The sequence below is a fragment of the Ovis canadensis genome, chromosome 23 (genome assembly GCF_042477335.2).
Source record: "Ovis canadensis isolate MfBH-ARS-UI-01 breed Bighorn chromosome 23, ARS-UI_OviCan_v2, whole genome shotgun sequence".
Taxonomy (NCBI): domain Eukaryota; kingdom Metazoa; phylum Chordata; class Mammalia; order Artiodactyla; family Bovidae; genus Ovis; species Ovis canadensis.
The window spans coordinates 51515407-51538291 of NC_091267.1; the positions used below are offsets into that span (position 1 = coordinate 51515407).

Below are 22885 nucleotides of genomic sequence, written 5' to 3' on the forward strand. Positions count from 1 at the left end.
TTATTCTGGGATTACTTTTGTCATATAATGTAGCCATTACCAAGGAGAACTATAAAGCCTACATAAGCACATGGAGAAATGGATGGCTACAAATCAATGCTTAAGTGGAAAAAAGCAGAATGCAAAATTATAAGTCCATTAATATCCTAACTAAGGCTTCCCTGGTGGCTCAAACAGTAAAGAGCTGGCTCATCCGCCTGCAATACAGGAGATCCAGGTTCAATCCCTGGATCGGGAAGATCCCTTGGAGAAGCAAATGGCAACCGACTCTAGTATTCTTGCCTGGAGAACTCATGGACAGAGGAGCCTGGTGGGTTATAGTCCATGGGGTCACAAAGAGTCAGACATGACTTAGCGACTAACACTTTTACTTTCACACTATTATCTATCATAACTACCAAAAAAGGGTAACTTTTTATTTTGTATTGGCATATAGCTGATTAACAGTGTTGTGATAGTTTCAGATGGACAGCAAAGGGGTTCAGCTATATACATGCATGTACCCATTCTGCCCCAAAGCCCCCTCCAGGCTAGGTCAAATGACCTTGTTAATCAACCCAACATTTCTTTGTATGGACAGTTTCAGAGTCTCCCTGAGTCTTTGTTTCTCTAAGCTCTCAGCTTTGGGAAGGTACCTTATTAGTCTGCGCTGCCTGCAAAGGGGGAGACAGAGTGAGCTATTTCTAGTCTACAAACATATTTCAAACCAATAAGATACTAAAAGTAATTTCTACTTGTACACACTGTTTCTCTGAGGATGACAAACAACTATGATTAGCGATTAAAGGAAGTGGAGGTGGATTGTGATTTTCAGTATCCAGTTTATTCCAGAAAAGCAGGGAACAGACCCTAGATTTAACTGAAGGAAGAGTACTTGCTTGTATTTCTTTCCGATACGACGTGTCCATGACAGAATCTGAGGAGAAGGGGAGAGCTCGAGGCTTTTAGAGCTGTGGCTACTACGGGGTTTGACTTTGGGAAGCGGCACAGGTCCCTCTGAAGGAGTCTCTGTAGGGGTATTTGGTGGGGTGACAGCATCCATTACAAAGAGGTCGGGAGACTTCCATGATTCCCCAGGAGGGTCCTGAACTTGTGTTCAGCCCGAGATAAACCACTGTCACTCAGCCAGGCGCACACAAACATGGAGGCTACTTTTGCTTCATTAAAACAAAAAGACCCACCAGGTTCCCACAGAGGTGGTTTCTGCCTCTTAGAAATGACGGAATCAACTGGTGCAGGTTCACCTCCATGGGGTGCCCTGGGCAGGACTTCTGGGCTGAGGCAATAACGACCTATCAACCAGGATGCTGTTTCTGGGGAACAGGTGGGGAAGAGGTGGCAGCTACTCAGGCTACAGGAAATGATGCCCCTGGGAAAAGTAGGCACACTGTCATGATGCTTGACAGGCACCCTGTCTTCTAGCGACACTGCAAGGCACGATGACAATTACTAATCACAGGTGGCTCAATTTAGCATGGCAGTGTTCACCGGAAATCAGCAGAGATGGGAAAGCTGTAAAAACACAGTGTTTCCCTCCACTCCCTTGTAATTTCATACATGTTTGTTACTACAATGGGGTCAGAAAACTCAAAGTGCCTCCTAAGAACAATGGGCTCTGGATTCATAAAGCTGGCTCGAATCCAGAGTTGTCAAATCTAGTCTGGGTTGCATGATGCTGTTTATTAAAGCAAAGTGCTGTGTGTGCTTATTGAGCAAAAATGCACAATACTTACTTAGATGTCAACAGTCATCATTATGTGGTATAGATGGTACTACACATAGTTGTGGCTCAGCAGTAAAGAATCCACCTGCAATGTAGGAGATGCTGGAGACACGGGTTCGATCCCTGAGTCGGGAAGATCCCCTGGAGGAGGAAATGGCAACCCACTCCAGCATTCTTGCCAGAAAATCCTATGGACAGAGGAACCTGGTGGGCTACAGGGTTGCAGAGTTGGGTACAACTGAGCCCACACAATATACATAGATACCCATATACTGTATGTGAATTAAAATATATTCTACTAAAAAGTGTAACAATCTCAGTATTTTAAAGTCAGATGCTCAGGGTAAGCAACTGAAATGAAGTACAATTAAAACAGGCAAATAGGCAGACTTTCATTTTTAATGGCAAAGTCATGTGTCAGCTCCCCTCTGCTTCCACCTCTACGTGGTGGATCCTCCACCTACCGTTGGCTGTCCTGAGCCCTAACCCAGCGGTCCCAACGTTTTGGCACCAGGGACCAGTTTTTGTGGACAATAGTTTTTCCATGGATGGAGGAGGGAGGGGATGGTTTCAGGATGATTCTAGTGCATTAAATTTATTGTGCACTTTATTTTTCTTATTATTACATCAGCTCCGCCTCAGATCACAGGCACTAGATCCTAGAAATTGGGGGGCCTGACCTAACCTGCTCTGTATCTACCTGCATTTTATCCCAGGAGCCCCAGCTGCATGGCTGCCTGGCCCTTGGATCCTCACTTGTCTGCCCGGCAGTGGCCTCCTGCCCTACGTGGAGCTGGGGCTACTCCAGATGTTATGGTGGAACATCCTGCTTTGCATCATGCTGATATCGCTGATGTAGACCCTGACCTCTCACTTTCCTCCTCTCAACCTGTCCTCCCTGGAGGTGGGACGCTGAGCTCTGTGTTTCCCCTGCTGGGTCAGCATCTGCTGCAGACCAGGAAGGAACCAGGTGATTCTCCGACCTGAGAGCGTGTGTGGCCACCATCTGCAGCTGCCCTCGCCACACCTCAGCCCACGGCCTGCGTTCCTCAGGCACTGGTGTCAGTCCAGATGGAGCCTGTGTTGGCGGAACTGCCCACATAATGTACTGGGTGCAGTGTACATGTGTGCCAGGCCCTTCCGGTCCTGCCTGACCCCTCAGCCTCAGCCCCCAGGAAGCTGCTGGGTCTGTGGAGCCTCAGGCTTCTTTACTGGGTCACTGAAGGAACCCCCAGTCAATACCCCATGGGAGCAACTTTTGACCAAGGACAGACAGGAAGCCAGGAGGAATTGGAAGAGAAACTGCTTGCCCTTTTGCTCTGATGGAATGTTCCAGACAGGATACAGTGTTTCCATATGGTCTCCCCAGTGTGTGCCAAATTGCTTCAGTCGTGTCCAACTCTTTGTGACCCTGTGGATTATGGCCCACCAGGCTCCTCTGTCCATGGGATTCTCCAGGCGAGAATACTGGAGTGGGTTGCCATTTCCTTCTCCAGGAGATCTTCCCCACCCAGGGACTGAAGCCAGGTCTCTTATGTCTCCTGCATCAGCAAGTGGGTTCTTTACCACTAGTGCCACCTGGGAAGCCCCCAGTCTCCTCGGAGATATCCCATGTATCCAAATAACCAGCTTTGTTTTCCTGCCTGGTAATGTCCTGCCTTGCATCTGCTCTGCCTTCTTCCCAGCCTCACATCTTCTGCCCCATCTTCTCCTTTCCTTTGAGGAAGAGCATGGAGACTCTCCCTATGGTGCCATTTCTGGGGAGCTGGGTTGGAACAGACATGACCTGGATGGCAAGATGCCCTGGCACAAGGACGGTCCACTCATAGGCCAGCCACCCTAGGCTCCACACCGTCCACTCATCACTTTTCTGGTCCCTTCTGGTCTGTGGTTGAAGTTCAAGCCTGGGTCACTCCTGCACTCAAGCAGGTTATGGCAAAAAATGGGTGGATTCTTGGATATTTTGGTAATTGTATGCTGGCCATGTGTTCTGGGGCCTGGAACCTGAAGAAGAGGTTTTGACTTAATAGTTATAATTTCCAGCAGCCCCCAACAGAACAGGTTCTCTCTGGCAGGAATGGTGAGTTAGTGACAGGCTTGTAGAGAAGCTAACCTTGGGCTGGTGACCATGCTTGGCAAGATAGTAAGGAGCAGTGATGCACAGACTTGAGTTTGCAGGAGGATCAATTCTGTGAGGACATGCTTATTGCAAATTGCTTGTTTCTTAAATATTTACCAATTCACAGTTTTAAAGATTGCAGTATTGTTCTTGTTACAAGGGCAATTTTGTGAAATAAATACCACTGAAATGTCCTATGGGGAACCACCCCAACTCTTTGCCTTAACATACTTCATGTGGGCTTGGGGCTCATGGATTTTCTGAGGCTGTGAGAAAGATAGTGTGTGTGTGTGTGAGTCCTGTTTGGGGATCATGCTCATAGCTTACATTGGCTCTTCAAAAGGGCATGTGACCTAAATACGTAAGTAGATACTTAGAGACGTCCCTGGTCCCTAAGTCCAATGGTTAAGACTTCGCCTTCCACTGCAGGGGTGGCGGGTTCAATCCCTGGTCACAGAGCTAAGATCCTACATACATCTCAGTCAAAAAACCAAAATCATAAACCAGAGGCAATACTGTAACAAATTCAATAAAGATTTAAAAAATGGTCCACACCAAAAAGATCTTTAAAAAGTATTTAAAGAAATCAATCCTTGGCCTAACAAAAAATGTTTAAAATCTGCCTGATATGAAAGAAATGAGCCTAAACACTCAGAACTCTCAATAGGAGAGCAATTATTAGACTCCCTCCTCCCTCCGCCCAAGTCGCAGTGAAGGTACAAGGCCTTTAACAAGGAGGCCCCAGGAAACTTCTTTTTGGATTTCTGACTGCTTTTGTACACTTAAAGAGGCAGAAATGACCTCTGTCCTTTTCTCCCCTGTACACTTAAAGAGGCAGAAAGGACCTCTGTTCTTTCTCCCCAAAACTGTTCCTCTCACAGTACCCCCCGGTCCTTCTCCAGCCCAAACCCTTGCCTAGCCTCTCCCTTCACAAACCACATCTGATGCTTCACACGCCCCCGGGCTCAGCCGCCGCCCCAGCACTGCCTCCCGACCAGGCCGCACAGCCGCTGCCCGGGAACGCTGCCATCGCATCCTTCCTGACTCCATCCTGTTCCCCTTTTAATTTCTCCTCAAAAAAACCAGCCTGACCAATTCTCTTAAAATGCTACTTCTTTACCTGAAAGTTTTCTAATATTTTCAGTCCAGAGTCCTCACACAGCCCACAGGCCCAGGCCCACTCTGCCTCTGCTCCCTCCAGGACCCTGCCTCTACTGCTCTCCCCTCACCCACTCTGCTCCGCCACACAGGCCCTCAGGCTGGGCGTCAGACAGACCAGGCGACCTCAGGGACTTTGCACTTCCGGTTCCCTACCTGAAGTCTCTCCCCTCTGACCACTGCAGGCCTCCCACCTGCACCTTCTTCAGGCCTTCGCCCATGGACCCTTTCTCCTGCTTAACCTTTTCCTTCCCAGCACTTGATCTCCATCTGAGGGCCAGGGGTCTCCTCCTGACACTTGGTCCAAATCTGACACACTCTCTTCTTCATTTGCCCATCCCGCTTATTTCTGTCTCCTCTGCTGGACTGCAAGCTCTCCACAAGGTGGAGCGGGGACTGCTGTCCGTCTTGCTCACTGTGGTACTGCTAGAACAGATGCTCTGTACACAGCGAGTATTGAGCACCTGTTGAATAGATGCATGACTGAACAAGCAAGGCTGTCACTTGCATTTCCACATTCTGTGTCTAACTGTACACATCTCCCCCTTTCTCCTCTGAAGGGTAAGGCATAGCTGTTCTGGCCCCAGGTGGTCTGTTAGTACCGCCTGCCCTTACAACTCCATCTGGAGGCACCTCCTTCTTTAGTCCTTCCTTAACCATGACAACGTGGCCTGGCAATAAGTCAGGAAACTAGTCAGCTGGGACCTGATATATAAATAAGACTGTGTAATCACCAACATGCATTACTGTGATACACATCTGAAGTGCATCTCAATTAGAGGCACCCGTTCATTTTTTTTTTCTTTTTCTGACTTCAGAATCTTCTGTGTTGCTGCTGCTGCTAAGTTGCTTCAGTAGTGTCCGACTCTGTGTGACCCCATAGACAGCAGCCCACCAGGCTCCCCCGTCCCTGGGATTCTCCAGGCAAGAACACTGGAGTGGGTTGCCATTTCCTTTTCCAATGCGTGAAAGTGAAAAGTGAAAGTGAAGTCGCTTAGTCGTGTCTGACTCTTCATGAACCCATGGACTGCAGCCCACCAGGCTCCTCCGTCCATGGGATTTTCCAGGCAAGAGTACTGGAGTGGGGTGCCATTGCCTTCTCTGCCTCTATATTACTTGCTCCTAATTCCTAGTTGAACCTGACTGCGGCAATGGGAAGTGATGCCTGAGGAGGACCCAGGAATAACCAACCTAGCGTCCCTGTTTGGCCCTTACATTATGCTGAACACAGAAGGTTCCTCTCCGTGGAGCGAGCTGCTCCCACTTGGGGATTTTGGGGTGGGGTGTGGGGGGGACGGGAAAGGCTGACACAATACAATAGGGTTGAAGCACCAGTGGGATCACACACTGCCACAACAGCTTGGCTTGGCCCGCTGCCTCCTACAGGGTAGAATGCAGAAGCTGGCAGGGACTCCACTAATTATCAAGGTGGCTGTGTGGCTGTGAGCCATTGTCCAAGCCATCCAGCAGCAGACGGAGCTCTGCCAGTTCTCCGAACACAGGATCTGGCTAATTTGATTAACATATGGTGGAGACAAAGTGCGTCACTGGTTTCCTCTCCCCCGACAGCTGACTTCTGCAAGCTGTTGTCTCCTCATCTCCCACTGTGATGCCCCGTGTATGCATCCCCGTGCAGTGGAATAGGTATTTTAAAGGAGACAGAATATTTTAGAGATCATAGAACAATCCAGTGAAAACTTACTTGTTGTTATGGAAGAAAGTAAGTTTCCTCATTGGGAAAATGAGTTGGCCACTTATTTTCAGATTGGCCTGACCCTGATGCCCTGGACATCTGTAACTGACCAGGATCGGGAGGATCACAGAGCTTCCTACTCAGTTTCATAACAACAGGGTCTCTGGATGTCATGAGAAGCCAGGAAGAGGTCCCCAGATCCCTTGCAATAGACAAAGGGCTTGTCTTATTGGAGGCTAAGCTAGATACTCATTAAAAATGTTTTTTCTATTATTCTTACCAGTTTTCATAGAGTTGCATGGCTTGTTGAGTGGAAAGCATTCACATGAAACACAAATGTTCTCCTTGTCCACAGCACCCAAAACCCACAACAAAACTGATTATCCTCTTATTGTATGAGAGATTCAGCAAAGCTAAAAGGCTGAGAAGTGGAGTCAGCAAAGCTATAGGTCTTGGTTCATCAGAGAGAGAGAGGAGATAGCATCACTTGATAAGGGTGAACATGATTAAGGAAATGAGAATCAACACCTTCCACTGGGTGGTTTTTCTCAGAAACCTCAGGCTGCCCACTGTCCTGTGTGCATCTGTCCTGGGTTCCAGTGTAGACAGAGAAATTAATTTGTGATTAGGACAGGCACCGGAGAAGGCAGTGGCACCCCACTCCAGTACTCTTGCCTGGAAAATCCCATGGATGGAGGAGCCTGGTAGGCTGCAGTCCATGGGTTCGAGAAGAGTCGGACACGACTGAGCGACTTCACTTTCACTTTTCCCTTTCATGCATTGGAGAAGGAAGTGGCAACCCACTCCAGTGTTCTTGCCTGGAGAATCCCAGGGACAGGGAAGCCTGGTGGGCTGCTGTCTAGGGGTTGCACAGAGTCGTACACGACTGAAGCAACTTAGCAGCAGCAGCAAGAGAGGCATAGCACTTAGAACTCTATAGATTCAAGACTCTAGACTCAGTAGCCAAGACACGGAAACAATCTAAATGTCTGTCGACAGATGAATGGATAAAGAAGATGTGGCATGTATGTATGTGTGTGTGTGTGTGTGTATATACACACACATATATATATATATTTGGGGCCGAGGGGTATTTGTGTGTGTGGCTCAAACGGAAAGAATCTGCCTGCAATGCAAGAGATGTGGGTTTAATCTCTGGGTTGGGAAGATCCCCTGGAGAAGGAAATGGCAACCCACTTCAGTATTCTTGCCTGGAGAATTCCATGGACAGAGGATCCTGGCTGGCTACAGTTCATGGGGTCTCAAAGTGTCAGACACAACTGAGTGACTAACACACACACACACACACACACGCACACGCACTGAAATATTACTCAGCCATAAAAAAGACTGGAATAATGCCATTTGCAGCAACATGGATGGACTGAGATGATCATACTAAGCGAAGTAAGTCAGAAAGAGGAAGACAAATACCATATATCGCTTATATGTGGAATCTAAAATATGACCCAAATGAACTGATTTACAAAAGAGAAACAGACTCACAGATAAAAAGAACAGACTTGTGCTTGCCAAGGGGGCCACAAGAGGGATGGATCAGGAGTCTGGAATTAGCAGATGCCAACTATTATATATAGAAGAGATAAATGGCAAGGTCCTATCTACAGGACAAGGAACAATATTCAATACCCTGGGATTAAACCATAATGGAAAAGAATATGAAAAAACATATATGTATAACCAAATCTTTCTGCTATACAGCAGAAATGAACACAGCATTATAAATCAACTATACTTCAATAAAATAAAATTTTAAGAATTCTTAGTTCAAAAGAAATTGTGTCCTTTACCCATTCTGCACTGGCAATTAGTATTTTGAAGAACATTCTGGCTGAAGAGTAAGGAGACCTGCCCTGAGCTCCAGTTCTGCTCGTGACCTGTAACAGGTGAAGCAGATTTTCTTGTAGAGAAAGAGGGGCTGTTTAAAGATCACATGAGGTATGATGGCAAACTTTTACAAATGTGAAAGCTGCATAAAAATGAAATAACTCTCATAACCACTGCACGTGAGAAAGGTTTCCCACAGTCATAATACTCCTTCTGACGAAGTTTAGATTTAATGCAGTCACCTCCAGAACATAGGAAGGGATGAGAGAAGGCAAGAGGCTCACCACGCTGTTTTCCACACTGCTCAGCTCAGCTTCTTCCAGTGTGGGTGGTTGCTGTGTGCAACTACTTAACCAAACTCAGGGAAGGTCCAGGGGGTTAAATAGCACAGGAACTTAATAGATTTACCTTATTTTGGGAAAACAAGACAAAACAACCTAAGATTTTTTTCCCTAAAGATTAATTCTCCCTCCTGCTAATACTAAGAATTTCCTCCATGTAAGATGGCAGCAGCAGCAGCAGCAGGGCCAGAGGAGTGGGAGGATCTTAACCTATTCTCTAAGCAGTCCATCCTAAAGGAGATCAGTCCTGGGTGTTCATTGGAAGGGACTGACGTTGGAGCTGAAAGTGCAATACTTTGGCCACCTGATGTGAAGAGCTGACTCATCTGAAAAGACCCCGATGCTGGGAAAGATTGAGGGCAGGAGGAGAACGGGACGACAGAGGATGAGATGGTTGGATGGCATCATCGACTTGATGGACATGGGTTTGGGCAGACTCTGGGAGTTGGTGATGGACAGGGAGGCCTGGTGTGCTGCGGTTCATGGGGTCACAAAGAGTTGGACACGACTAAGCGACTGAACCGAACTAAGCAGTTCAGGGAATCTCAGTATATTCAAAAATGAGAGGAAGCTGGAAATTTCTAGCTGTTGATCAAAAGATCACGACGACTGTCAGTTAAAAACCGCAAACCGAAAAATCCACTTCTTTGTACAGTGGCCAGTGGATTGTTTTTCCGGTAGTAGGTTGTTTGTTTTCAGCCCCTGCGTGGCATTGTCTTAGAACCCAGTCCAGCTTGCAGGAATTGAAATGGCAGACTTTATGATTATAGCTTTTGATTTTGGTGGCTGGGGACATATTTCACTTTATATCATGCTTTTTGCTTCCTTTTCATTCTCTTCAAATGATCAAGAGCTTTGAGATCCTAAGCCTTCACGTTTATTAAAATTACTTTTAAACTCTTAGCTCATTACTGTGTTCTTGCCCACGATTTAGAATCTCTTAACCAAGAGAAATAGCTCTTTTCTTATAGCAAGTCCTTTTTACCTTCTATAGCTTTGCATAAAGAATACTCTCCATCAAAGAGGGAAGAGGTTACCTAAATTATGGTTCACACATACAATGGGATACTTTGCAGTTGTTAAGAATTTTTAAAGAAAAGTTAATCTATGTGCATTTATGTAGAATGATATTTAAGAATTTTGATTGAAAACAAATTGTAGAATAGCATGCATAAAGAAAACGTAGATGGGGGTGTAAGATATGCATAGAACATTTCTGTAAGGATACACAAGAAATGGTTACAATTCTTATCTCTAATGAGGGGTAAAACAGGGATTGGAGAGGGGAGGAAGACTTTTACATACTATTCAAGCACACTCTGATGCTATTAGAATTTTTACAAGTATTAAAAAAAATTTATTTATTTGGCTGCAATGGGTCTACACTGTGATGTGAGGGATGTTTGATTTTCATTGTGGCATGCAGGATCTTTAGTTGCCACGTGTGGGATCTAGTTCCCTGACCAGGGATCAAATCCAGGCTCCCTGCATTGGGAGAGTGAAGTCTTAGCCACTGGACTGCCAGGGAAGTCCCAAGTGTTCTTTCTATAACACTGCAATAAGGAAGGAAACCTTTCCATCATTCCTAAGCAGAAAGGAGAGGTGTGTAGGCATGGCATTTGTTGTGGTCTAGGGTATCATCACAATAAACAATAGAAAATAGCAATAAAAGGGAAATGACCCACTCATCTCCTGGTGGACTTTTGATTTTTGGTATTTTTATTTAACCAGTCAATCCTAAAAGAAATCACCCGTGAATATTCATTGGAAGGACTAATGCTGAAGCTGAAGCTCCAATACTTTGGTCACCTGATGCAAAGAGCTGACTCATTGGAAAAGACCCTGATGCTGGGAAAGACTGAGGGCAGGAGGAGAAGCGGGTGACAGAGGATGAGATGGTTGGATAGCATCACCAACTCAGCGGTCATGAGTTTGAACAAACTCCGGGAAATAGTGAAGGACAGGGAAGCCTGGGGTTGCAAAGAGTCAGACACAACAGAGGCGACTGAGCATTCATCTCAAAGAGTTTTGAGATCCTAAGCCTTCACATTTATTAAAATTACTTTTAAACTCTTAGCTCACTACTGTGTTCTTGCCCACCCATGGGCAAGCGACTGCCCACCCATGCATAGCTGATAAACAATGTTGTGACAGTTCCAGGTGAACAGCGAAGGGACTCAGCCGCGCATACACATGTATCCATTCTCCTCCCAAATTTATTTTTAACTGGAAGATAATTGTTTTACAATGTTGTGTTGGTTTCTGTTGTACAGCAGCATGAATCAGCTGATGTATACATATATCTCCACCCTCTTGAACCTTTGTCCACCTCCCCATCCCACCCCTCTAGGTCATCATAGAGCGTGGAGCTGAGCTTCCTGCACTATACAGCAGTTTCCCACCAGCTATGTATTTTACATATGGTCGTGTATATATGTCAATGTGACTCTCTCAATTCATCCTATGTATTTTCTTTCTTTCTTTCTTTTTTTTTTTTACTGCTCAGAAGTCTTAAGAGCAGAGAGAGGTGAACACAGGAATAGTGGCTAAACTGACGGTAGAAAGATAGGGTACCTGAGCATCAGACCAGTTACTGCTCTTCCTCCAAACCTATGAAGATTCCACAGGGTACCCAATTTACTAGGGGATACCCACTACACTGAAAAACGTCTTTCTCTTCCAAGGATGGAGTTTGAGCAACCATCTCTGTCGCCCTCTATTCTTCAACAGGCAAGACAACAGTTCACCGACATTTTTTGTTGTTGTTCAGTCACTAAGTCGTGTCCAACATTTTGCCACCCCACGGACTGCAGCACACCAGGCTCCTCTGTCTTCCGCCATCTCCCAGAGTTTGCTCAGACTCATCCACTGAGTCGGTGATGCTATCTAACCATCTCATCCTCTGCTGCTCCCTTCTCCTTTTGCCTTCATCTTTTCCAGTGAGTCGGCTCTTTGCATTAAGTGGCCAAAGTATTGGAGCTGCTTCTTTGTGCTACCACAGCATCCCCCAGACTTATTTCTCAGAGTCTGTTTGTCTCCGTTATCCCTCCCTCGTCTGCTCTTGGAACTCCATTTCTTGTTACAGTCCATGTCTTAAGCTTCCATCATACTCAGCTACATGGGATTCTTAGTGGTGTCTAGTTTAACGGGATTTAAAGAGGCACACAAAGAATAAGAGGGGAGTACACTAGGAAAGCAAAAATTCCTACATGATATAACCCATAATCTACTCTCTTATTTCTTGACGATGTTTTGACTGGAGCTCATTATTTTCTAGAAGTTTGAAGCATTCCATCCCTCATGAGAAAAAAAGATCCCCCTATCCTGGAATTCTAGTTCCCCCAAAAAGAAAACTATATTTTTGTTCCTACTTCTTTGACATTTAAGTCCATTTTTTTTCCCCTCCTTCCTCCCCAGCAATTCACAGCTTTAGGGATGAATCATAGCCATGAACCAAGATAACTAAAATTAGCCAAGTGAGATGGGGCAAACATTTTGTTTGAGGTTTTCAACTCCCATCTTCTCTCAGGAATGTTGGCGAGGAGGCACTCCCACACTCTTGTACATGGTTTTTCTTTCCTCCTTTCCATTTTCTGTTTTCCAAAGGCATCTTGAGGGCTTATTTCTGAGGCTGGTTTTCATCAGCTACTTAATGTCAGTGATTGTGTCTTCCGATAGGTAAGGCCCAAGGTCAGTGGAATGTTCTGGAGTCAGAAGGAGTCTTGAGACAGTGAGCTTCATCTTCAGGCTGCAAAGCTCCTGGAGAAGCCGCTCTCATTACTCTTTAGTTTCATTGCTACACTCTGGGGACCATCACTTCTCTCACTCCCTTCTCTTCTCCCACAGATCGTGAAAAAATCCCTTCCCCTCGCTGCTGGGTTTTCCTTCTTTCTTCACTATTTTTTTTAAATTTATTTTTTAATCGGAGGGAAATTGCCTTACAATATTGTGTTGGTTTCTGCAGTATGGCAGTATAGAGCAGGCATATTTATACATTGTCTCCTCCCTCTTGTGCCTCTGTCCACTCCCCTACCCCACCCCTCTAGGTCACCCCAGAGCACCAGGCCAGGCTCCCTGTGTTTTACAGCAATTTCCCACTAGCTATCTGTTTTACACATGGCAGCCTGTATGTGTCGATGCTACAATGTTCTTCATTATTAACTAACAATGATTTGAAATGACATATCACCCAAGAACATTAGTATTTTTGAAAAGGTCTTCTGAATGTTTAAGAGTAAATTCTCAGGCAAGAGGACAGAGGTTTGGAGGCCTGAGTTCCCTCAAAGCAGGTCACCTCAGCTTGGCTCTGATGATGGATTTAAGTCTTTTACTTGGATTGGCCAGCATATGCTATTTATTCTGGAAAGGAGACAACTGTCTGTTCCATGATTAGTCAAAGCCATGTCCAAATCCCAACTTGGACTTTTATTCAATAGACTGTAAGAACATTAAAAAAAAATAACAGTAAGTGAGCTGTCATTTAGAAGATTCTCAAGTTAAATTCAAATTAATGTCCATTAATCCTCAGCAAATAACACTTTAAAATCTCTTCGTAGTTCTTTATCCCTTCATCCAAGCACTAAGAAAAATTTTCTCCTGGAAAAACAATCAGTCTCTAACATTATAGACTTTGAAACTCTTCCAAAATCAGTGAGAAAGGCCTCAGGTGTCTGTGCTTGCCTGGCTCAGGAAAGGACCTGCCAGAGCTTCCTGCAATATTGATAAAGTAACAGAAGACTTCAGGAAGATTTATTTTCAATCCTAAATGCCTTGAGGGCAGATAAGTTTTCATTTTCAGGATGATTAATCCTTGAAATCATAATTCTTTTTCCAATCCTGAAACTTAAAAAAAAAATAGCTCTGTGGCTTTTGGCAATGGTTTGATGTCTCTGAGCCCCATCCCCACCCCCATCCCCGAATTAAATGAGAGTCCTGTGCTCTTACCTTGGAGGGTCCACTTAGATGGCTCCCTCTCAGACCCACCCCAGGCCCTTGCAAACAGCATCAGTGGATCCCAGCATCAGTGGATCCCAGCATTAATGGATCCCAGTTGTGTCAGTGTTAGTTGCTCAGTCGTGTCCGATTCTTTGCAACCCCACGGACTGTAGCCCACCAGGTTCTTCTGTTCATAGAATTCTCCAGGCAAGAATACCGGAGTGGGTTGCAGTCCCTTCTCCAGGGGATCTTTCTGACCTTGCATTGCAAGAGATGGAGCCAATGGATCCCAGCTCCCCTCCAGATGAGTACAGGGTTCTGGGGCTCAGAATCTCCCTCAACAGAGCCTCAGCCACACTTCTCAGTGACTGGCCGTCGCACAAGGTGCTGTCCCTCGTCTCCTCGGTCTTGAGGAAACTTTCAGCGCTAATGTACATGTATGGTTATGATGAAGCACAAAGCACCGGCAGCTCACGGTTTAAAGACAAAAAGAAGGTCGTGTTGGGAAACAAAATAATATGAGAGGAGACAAACGGGGTTGTTCTCCTACAGCTTCAATTCTGGGGACTTAAAATGAGTCCCTTCTGCATCAGGAGCCCCAGACTGTAGCCTCTCGCTGGAGCCTCTTGCTTCGCTTCTCTTTGGTAGAAGTTTCCTTTCTCTCTTTCCCCGCTCTGGCCAGACTGTGTCCTCAGCTGTGTCTTCACATTCCACACGCTGTCCCGCCCACCTGCAGCTCCTTGTGTTCCTCCTCTTCCCAGAAAAAGGAGGGCCACAGGCCATGAAGAGGGGAGCAGGGCAATTTTTTTTTTAACCTATGGATGTGAACCATATTGAAGAACACAGCCATGTACATCTTCCCTTCTTAGTCCTAAGTGGAGGGAAATGCCTCTGTTTTCCTTTGCTGTCTGTTTTGCCCAAATGCTTTGACATCCCTCTCCTGTCCCGCAGTAACTAACATGTAACAGCACACGCTTCTCCCAATGGGAGGGTGAACAGCCTAGTATCACCTAAGGCTACAAACTTGTGGGTTTATATCCTCATCGACAAACTCAGGATACTTTCCCACCTCTCCCTGACCGTGACACCGTCTTCTTTTGTCTTCTATCCTATCAACTACCTGCAACTCCCTAAAAAGTAAGAAGTGGAAAAAGTTTAAAACAGAGAAACTCATTCATTTACTCATAGACAAATTATTTAAATACTTTCCAACCTTCTTCAAAGAAAAAAAAAAAAGCTCGGTTAAAAGACAAATAGTACCTAGTATTATTCTGTGTGCTTTTAACTTGTAAAAAGTGTATGTCTTTCATTCTGCATTTGGCATTGACCCATGTTGGTGTTCGTGCATGCTAAATTGCTTCAGTTGTGTCTGACTCTTTGTGATCCTATGGACTGTAAGCTCTCCAGGCTCCTCTGTCCATGGGATTTCCCAGGCAAGAATACTGGAGAGGCTTGCCATTTCCTTCTCCAGAGGATCTTCCCAACCCAGGGATCAAACCCAGGTCTCTTATATCTCCTGCACTGGCAGGCAGGTTCTTTACCACCAGCACCACCTCTGGCACCAGTTGATAATGCATTTTATGAATCTGCCACTGTTATTTATCCCTTCCCCTGCTGGTATGTATTTAAGTTGTTTCCAACTTTTCACTATTACAATACTGCTACAATAAACATCAATGAGCATCTAAAAATATAGACAAAACCAGTACAAGAAATTGCCTATTATATTTAGCCTCTGTCATCACGCCCAGCTTAAAAAAAATAGGTTTGTATTTGGGGGGTGAATACCCTCCTCCAAATGAGATGGGCACGTGACTCTTGCAGTCTGTACCCTGTCCTTATCTCTTGCTATAGAACTGCTCTTCAGAAAGGGCAGTTTGGATCCTGCACTGTCCCTGCAATGATCACAGCCTCGGAGAGGAGGGAACTATGTATCTTTGAGGGAGCTGAAGGAATGAAAAGGAATTTAGATGCTTTTTAGAGAGAAGGAATGGAAAGTGTAAAACACAGGAGAGAGATTTCAGTTTTAATTAGGTTCTAAGTGCCTGATCGAGTACTCAGGGCTCACATTAGCTTTGTTTTATCACTGTAACTCTATACATGAGGCTTTCCCCATTTCACAAATGAGGAATCTCTGTCTTAGGAAGATTCAATAACTCGTCCATGGTTACACATCAACTAGCTGTCAGAGCGAAGATGTGAGGCCCAGAGTTGAAAGCAGAAAGAATAAAAACCTGATTGGAATAACGGACTCACCAAGACTGCTGAGGTGAGCAAAAGATATGACAGTGGGTCCCAGTCGAGGAGAAAAGGAAATCCAACTGGGTGCCCGGGAAAAGGAGCCACTCAAAGCACACTGGGAGAATGCAGATTGAGGGAGATGTCAGAGGCTGCAGCGAAGTGAGTTCTGACCTGGAAGTGCAAGAAGGCTGACATGCAGCTGAAAGAGGAAGGGCCTTGAGAACATCTTGACTCAAGCTTGGCCTGGGGTGAAGAGAGGAAGGACCGAATGACCAAAGGATCGAGGAGATTCAGAGTTAAGCAGGCATTGTTTGATGTTTCCTGAGAGCTCAGTTGGTAAAGAATCTGCCTTCAATACAGGACACCCTGGTTCGATTCTTGGGTAGGGAAGATCACCTGGAGAAGGGATAGGCTACACACTCCAGTATTCTTGGGCTTCCCTCGTGGCTTAGCTGGTAAAGAGTCTGCCTGCAATGTGGGAGACCTGGGTTCGATCCTTGGGTTGGGAAGATCCCCTGGAGAAGGGAATGGCTACCCACTTGAGTATTCTGGCCTAGAGAATTCCAGGGACTGTATAGTCCATGGGGTCGCAGAGTCGGACGTGATGGAGTGACTTTGACTTTCTTTCTGGCTGATGTGAGTCCTGGTTTCCACTTTGTGGAACCTGGGTTCCGCTCCCTGGAACAACTTCCCTGGTCCTTGTCCATGTTGTTCAGCTCCATGGGAGAGTCCTCTGTTTCTGTTGTCCAGTATGACCACATCCAAAGTATCCAAAGTACACATTAGGAAATATTGGCTCCTTAGAGCCAATAGACATTTTAGGACGTCTCTCTTTACTGCATCTTTTCATTGTGATTCTTTGGGAAGTACGTCCTCTCAAGATTACCATAGTCAACTTCTTTTAAAAAAAAAATTTAAAATTTTTATTTTTTGACTGTTCTGGGTCTTTGTTGCTGTGTGGGCTTCTTTTCCCCTAGTTGCCGCAGGCGGGGGCTACTCTCTAGCTGTTGTGCGCGGCTTCTCATCGCGGCAGCTTCTCTCGGTGCAGGGCGCAGGCTTCAATGGTTGTGGCACGTAGGCTCAGTAGCTGTGGTGCACAGGCTTAGTTGCTCCGTGGCATGTGGGATCTTCCCGTATAAGGGATAGAAACTCCGTCTCCTGAACTGGCAGGTGGATTCTTTACCACTGAACTTCTAGGGAAGCCACACACTCAACTTCTTACCTACTGGTTCCAGCGAGTTCCATGTAGCAGGCATCGTACTTGTAGACCCCTTGGAGATGCAATGACTATCGCTGTCCTATTTGTTTGCCTTCCTACCTTCATGCCTCTCTATCTCGTGTACTCTCAGCTTACCAACCTATCAACTGCTCTTCTCTGAAGCATTTTAATCTAGTTAAAAATATTTACTTAATTGTATCTTCATTCTAAATCATCTGATTCCACTCAAAGCATGAATAATGAAGCAAGGGAGTCATGTCCTTTTTTTAAATTTTAACTTAAAAAATATTTATTTGTTTACTTTTTGTTGAACTGGGTCTTTGTCACAGTAGCCGGGCTTTCTCGAGTTGTGGTTCACGGGGGTTACTCTCTAAATAAATGCAGTGTGTGGGCTTCCCGCTGCAGCAGCTTCTCTTGTGGAGCACAGGCTCAAGAACTCGGGATCAGTAGTTGTGATGCAGGGGCTTAGTCACCCCAGGGAATGTGGAATCTTCCTGGACCCATGTTCCTTGCATTGGCAGGCGGATTCTTAACCACTCGACCCCCAGGGAAGTCTGGGGCCATGTTCTTGATTTGAACATTGCCACACGGGGTAGTTTTCGTCCTATCTTCTTCATTCAAGTGCTTTCTCAGATTTACCTTTTACAAACTGGATTGAGATTAGTTGCTTCTTCCAGTCACACAAGTCCACAAATGTCTCGACTCTTCTTATTCCCTTTCATTACTACTTGTATTGTAACCAAATCTTTTCCGAGTCTATTTCAAAGCATGGAACACTGTGTTGAAGGCTGCCAAGAGCAACCGACACATTCTGTTAACAATACGGTTTGCAACTACTTCCCCTAGAGTTCATTTGTTACCTCATCTACCTTCCATGTTCTAGACAACAATTTACCAAATGACTCACCACTGCATAACATGGATCAGTATGTACCAGCCTCTGATAATTACCTTGCTTCCTGCTACCAAATCCTATAATCAGGCATATGTTTTAGTTTATTTTGTTGTTACATGAGTACCCCATTCCTAGTACCAATTTACGTAGAAGTTCGGATAGGCCAAGTTTGGCTCTGTTGATAAACAATCGCAAATCACCCAAGTTTATTTCTTGCTCACAACTTCATTTCTTGGACATGTTTCTTTTGCCCATATCATGAACTGGCAGGAGGCTCTGTTCATTGCATTCACTCAGATACCCAGAAAGACAGAAGGGTCCTCGAATCAGAAAAGTGGACCCAGGGAGTAGGGCCGCACTTCCTGGAAGTGATACACAACACTTCTGTTCAAATTTCATCGCTAAAGCCACGTGCATGACCACACTGATTTTAAAGAGGCAGAGAAGTGCAGCATTGCCACATGCCCAGAAAAGGAGAGCTGGGTATACATGGTTAACATGTAAAAATAATGGTACCTTGAAGCCATTCCCCACGATATACCCCAGGAATGCCATCTCCTTTTACATCTGTTCATTCAAAAAAGACTTACGACAGCTTGTTGCTCAAGAGCACAGGCTCTGAGGTGAGATGATCTGGGTTCAAAACCACAGCTCTGTCGCTTCTAGAAGGGCTACTATGGGAAAGTTATTTAACTGTTCTGTGTCTCAATTTTGTTGTCAGTTTTACATGGATGACTATATATCCTATCTCAAGATTAACTGTGAAGATTGGAAAAGATAGTGTATGCGAAACACTTAGAACAGTGCCTTCAATGATCAGTGCCCCTTTCATTAGCTCTGTGTGTGTGTGTGTGTGTGTGTGTGTGTGTGTTGTTCAGTCATGTCCAACTCATTGTGGCCCCGTGGACTGTAGGCTCCTCTGTCCATGGAATTTTCCAGGCAAGCATACTGCAGTGGGGTGCCATTTCCTACTCCAGGGATCTTCCCGACCCACTGATCAAATTCGTGTTTCATCTGTCTCCTGCGTTGGCAGTGGATTCTCTAACACTAGCGCCACCTGGGGAGCCCATTCATATTCATTAGTTATTCCATCATTATGGTTATTGCTGGCTACTTACTATGTGCTAAGCATTGGGATAGATCAGCAGTCAGGGTTTCTAGTAGGATAGAACTTACAATCTAATGGTGGAGAAGAGTAGAAGAAAGTTTCCATTATTTTCAGTCTTCTTCTCAAGATTTAACCTCTCCCTGTTGGCTGTTATTTCTTCTTCCCAAGAACTCTGGCAGCACTTTGTTGAAACCTTTCTTAAGGTTGGCACAACCTTCTCACGCACTTTCCTATTTTCTCTGTACACCATGTCCAAGGGGGTTCAAATGTTAGCTAAACGTGACTGTGGGGCCCTCCCTGGTGGTGCTTAAGCTCTGGGCATGCACTACAGGAGGCACAGGTTCCATTCCTGGTTTGGAAATTAAGATCCCACATGCCGTGCGGCATGACCAAATATAAAATAAAGATGACTGTGAAGCCCTTGTCACAATCCCAAGGAGATGCAAGCAACGCTATCTCACCATTACACAGTCCCTATATTCTACAGTGCCTTGATCAGTAGCTTCCTGGAGTAGCTTTACCTGTAGTCGTTGAGTTGAATTGTCATCTCACACCTGCTCCCCCGCCTTTGGCTGCATCTATGCTGGCTCAGACTCTTCACCCTCCCCCTTCAAGCCTTGCCTCTGAAGCAATGGTTCTCTGAAAGCTTCCTGTTCCTTCTGAATTCCACCGAGCATCGCTAGCCCACCTGGAGGCTGGGAACTCGGTCTGGCAGGTACATATTAGCGGGTTAAAAATATCAGTGCAGCCATGCTTCATACTGTCATCCATTCTGAACATGAATGTATTTCCCTCTGTTCATCTGGGGAATCCCATTCTTTCTAGTTCTGTAGGGAGGAGGGGAATGGCTGTAACAAACCAGCACTAACTATTCCCTTTAGAACCGGAGAAGTGTTCTCGTCAATGGTTGTGGTGACTGCTTCACATGCTTCAAACTTATCTGTGAGCCCAAAGGAACCAATGAATAGGAATTATATTTGATCATCCATCCTGATCACTAAGAATATATTCCTTTGTTTTCAAGCCTTTTTTTTTTTTACAAGATAATTGTGTACAACAGTTTACCAAATGTTTTCAGTATCTGTCATTTGATTCTCCTAGTGGCCTCAGAAGGAACTCAGCATTGACTTTAAACAATACAGATAAACCACTAGGGACCACTGATCTACACTATTTTATCACTCAGTCATCTGAAAAATTCAAATGTTTTAAGGAAGCATTGCCCTGCAGATTTGATGGCTAAACAAACAACCAAGAGTGGGAATACACAGACACCCTCATTGATGAGAACTCCTAATTCTCTTTCGAAGCCATTCTGGATTGTTGTAAACTCTTTTTGGAGGTTGGTGGTTCAGCTTATGCTTTATGCAAAACACACCTGGATACCATGTCTTTGAAGGCACTGGGATGTATGTCAGACCCAAGGTCAACACCAATAGACTATTCAGTATATCATGCTGCTCCACCTGTGGGATGTTGTTTGACACACTTACTCTAGAAGTTCTGCAATCCAATCATAAGGGATAAAACAAGGAAGTGGGGTGCCGGAAGTAGAGTATTGGAAACACTTACTTGAGAGTGGTGAGTTCTGTGAGGGATGGCTGAGTCGCCTTGAGATAGCTTTCCCTGCGCGCAGCCACTTTGGGAGAAGGCTTGGGGCTGGTGTCCGAGTCACCGCTGTCTTCATCTCCCATGGCCTTGATGTAGCTGCCGCTCCGCATTCTTCGGCAGGGGATTTCATCATCTTTACCTCGAGGGGTGTACCCTGTCCATTCATCCTGAGGGACCTATGCAGATACAAAACAGAGAGTTCATTCTGTATAAAGTCTACCTTCGGGAATTCCCTGGTGGTGCAGTGGCTAAGACTGCTGGCTCCCAAATGGAGGGGGCCTGGGTTTGATCCCTGGTCAGGGAACTAGATCCCACATGCCACAGCTACAGATCCTCCATGCCACAACTAAGACCCAGTGCAGCCAAATAAATAAATACACAGAAATATTAAAAAATTGTTTATCTTCTTCTTTTTTTCCTGACCCTGAATATAGGTAATGCCAGTAATTATTGAAAACTTTTAGACATTAACTTTCAACAATAATATTTTACCATAATTAGTCTGAAAATATTTTCAATACATGCAAATACATGTCTCAGTCTTTGAAAGAACCTCTGTACTACGGAAAATTAGAACCATCAGATTCACTTATACTTCTCAATTTTCTTATGCTGAAAATAATAGGCATATACAGATGCCACTAGAGAGTGGTTTTATTTGAGCTTCTCAATGATTTGTCTTCAATTGTCATTGGAAATTCAAGAATGTTTCTGTTTTGTTGACATCTTTCCTGTGTCTTCCATCTCTAGCATCTTGTATCCAATCTTGCTTCCTCCCAAACCACTGGTCTACACCACCTATGTTCGCTTCCCAACCACTGATTCTTTCTGAATCTTCTTAATTTGGATTTAGCCTCTATAGGTTGCTTGACACACTCTTTGAGGGTTTCCAGTGGTCTCCTCATGAAAGCTAGTGGCATTTTCTTAATTTTAATTTTTCTTGGCCTCTACACACCCACGTACCCACACACTGTCTTTCTGATTACCCTACTTACCCGATTTAGCCACTACTTAGTTGTTCTTTTCCTCTTGCTTTGTTGGATCCTGCTCCAAGTCCCTAATTGTGAGGAACCCACAAGATAATGTTCTCAGTACATGGCTCATTTGTCTTTCTATTGGGTTGGCCAGAAGAGTTTCTTCAGTTAGTGAATATGCTGTTCAATAAAGTTCTGGGTGAAAATGAAAAATATGTCTTTTTATTTTTATTTAAAACCGAATGAACTTTTTGGCCCACCCAAAGCAATCATTTCCTTTGAGTTCATCAGGGCACCATCCTATGCCAGAAAGGCTTGTTTCTGACCTTATTTTTAGTTCTTAGGGCTTCCCTGGTGGATCAGATGGGTAAAAGAATCCACCTGCAATGTTGGAGCCTTGCACTTGATTCCTGGGTTCAGGAAGATCCCCTGGAGAAGGGAGTGGCTACCCACTCCAGGATTCTTATCTGGAAAATTCCATGGACAGAGGAGCCTGGCGGGCTACAGTCCGTGGAGTTGCAAAGAGTCGGACACGACTGAGTGACTAAGCACAGCACAGCACAGTTCAGTGTGGATCCACACTAGGATCTCATTCCTCCTCCATTTGTTAAATAAAAAAATACGTAACAATGGCCACTCTTTTTATCCATTAAGATATAATGAATAACCTATGGACTGTGCACAGAACGGGACACAGGGTCTCTTAATTAAGAGACCAGAAACCAAGGAGGCTGCCTCTTGCCCTCAACATGCTGATAACGGAGATAAGAAGACAAAGCAGACAAAAGTTTGGGAACAGTTCCGAGTCAACGTGTTACCAAGCCTCAGATGTGGTCCCGTAAATGGAGTATGAGCTAAGGAGACACTGGAAACAGGAGTGATATAACGGTGATGGAGAAGGAGGATCCAGGAAGGGCTCCTAGAAGTGGCCACGTTGGCAATGGGAAGGTAAAAAAAGTATTTAATATTTTCATGCTAACTGCTGGATTGGCCAAAAGTTCATCTGGTGTTTTCTGTAAC

General features: G+C 45.0%; 1 protein-coding gene across 8 annotated transcripts in view; it reads right to left on the reverse strand.

Annotated features, from left to right (window-relative positions):
* DLGAP1 (DLG associated protein 1) overlaps nucleotides 1-22885 on the reverse strand; it is a 791550-nt gene that overhangs the window by 204395 nt on the left and 564270 nt on the right. For all 8 annotated transcript variants that reach the window (XM_069568351.1, XM_069568350.1, XM_069568356.1 and 5 more), the window contains one exon: nucleotides 20853-21067. In XM_069568351.1, the coding sequence (XP_069424452.1) occupies nucleotides 20853-21067 (215 nt within the window). The remainder of the gene's footprint in view (nucleotides 1-20852; nucleotides 21068-22885) is intronic.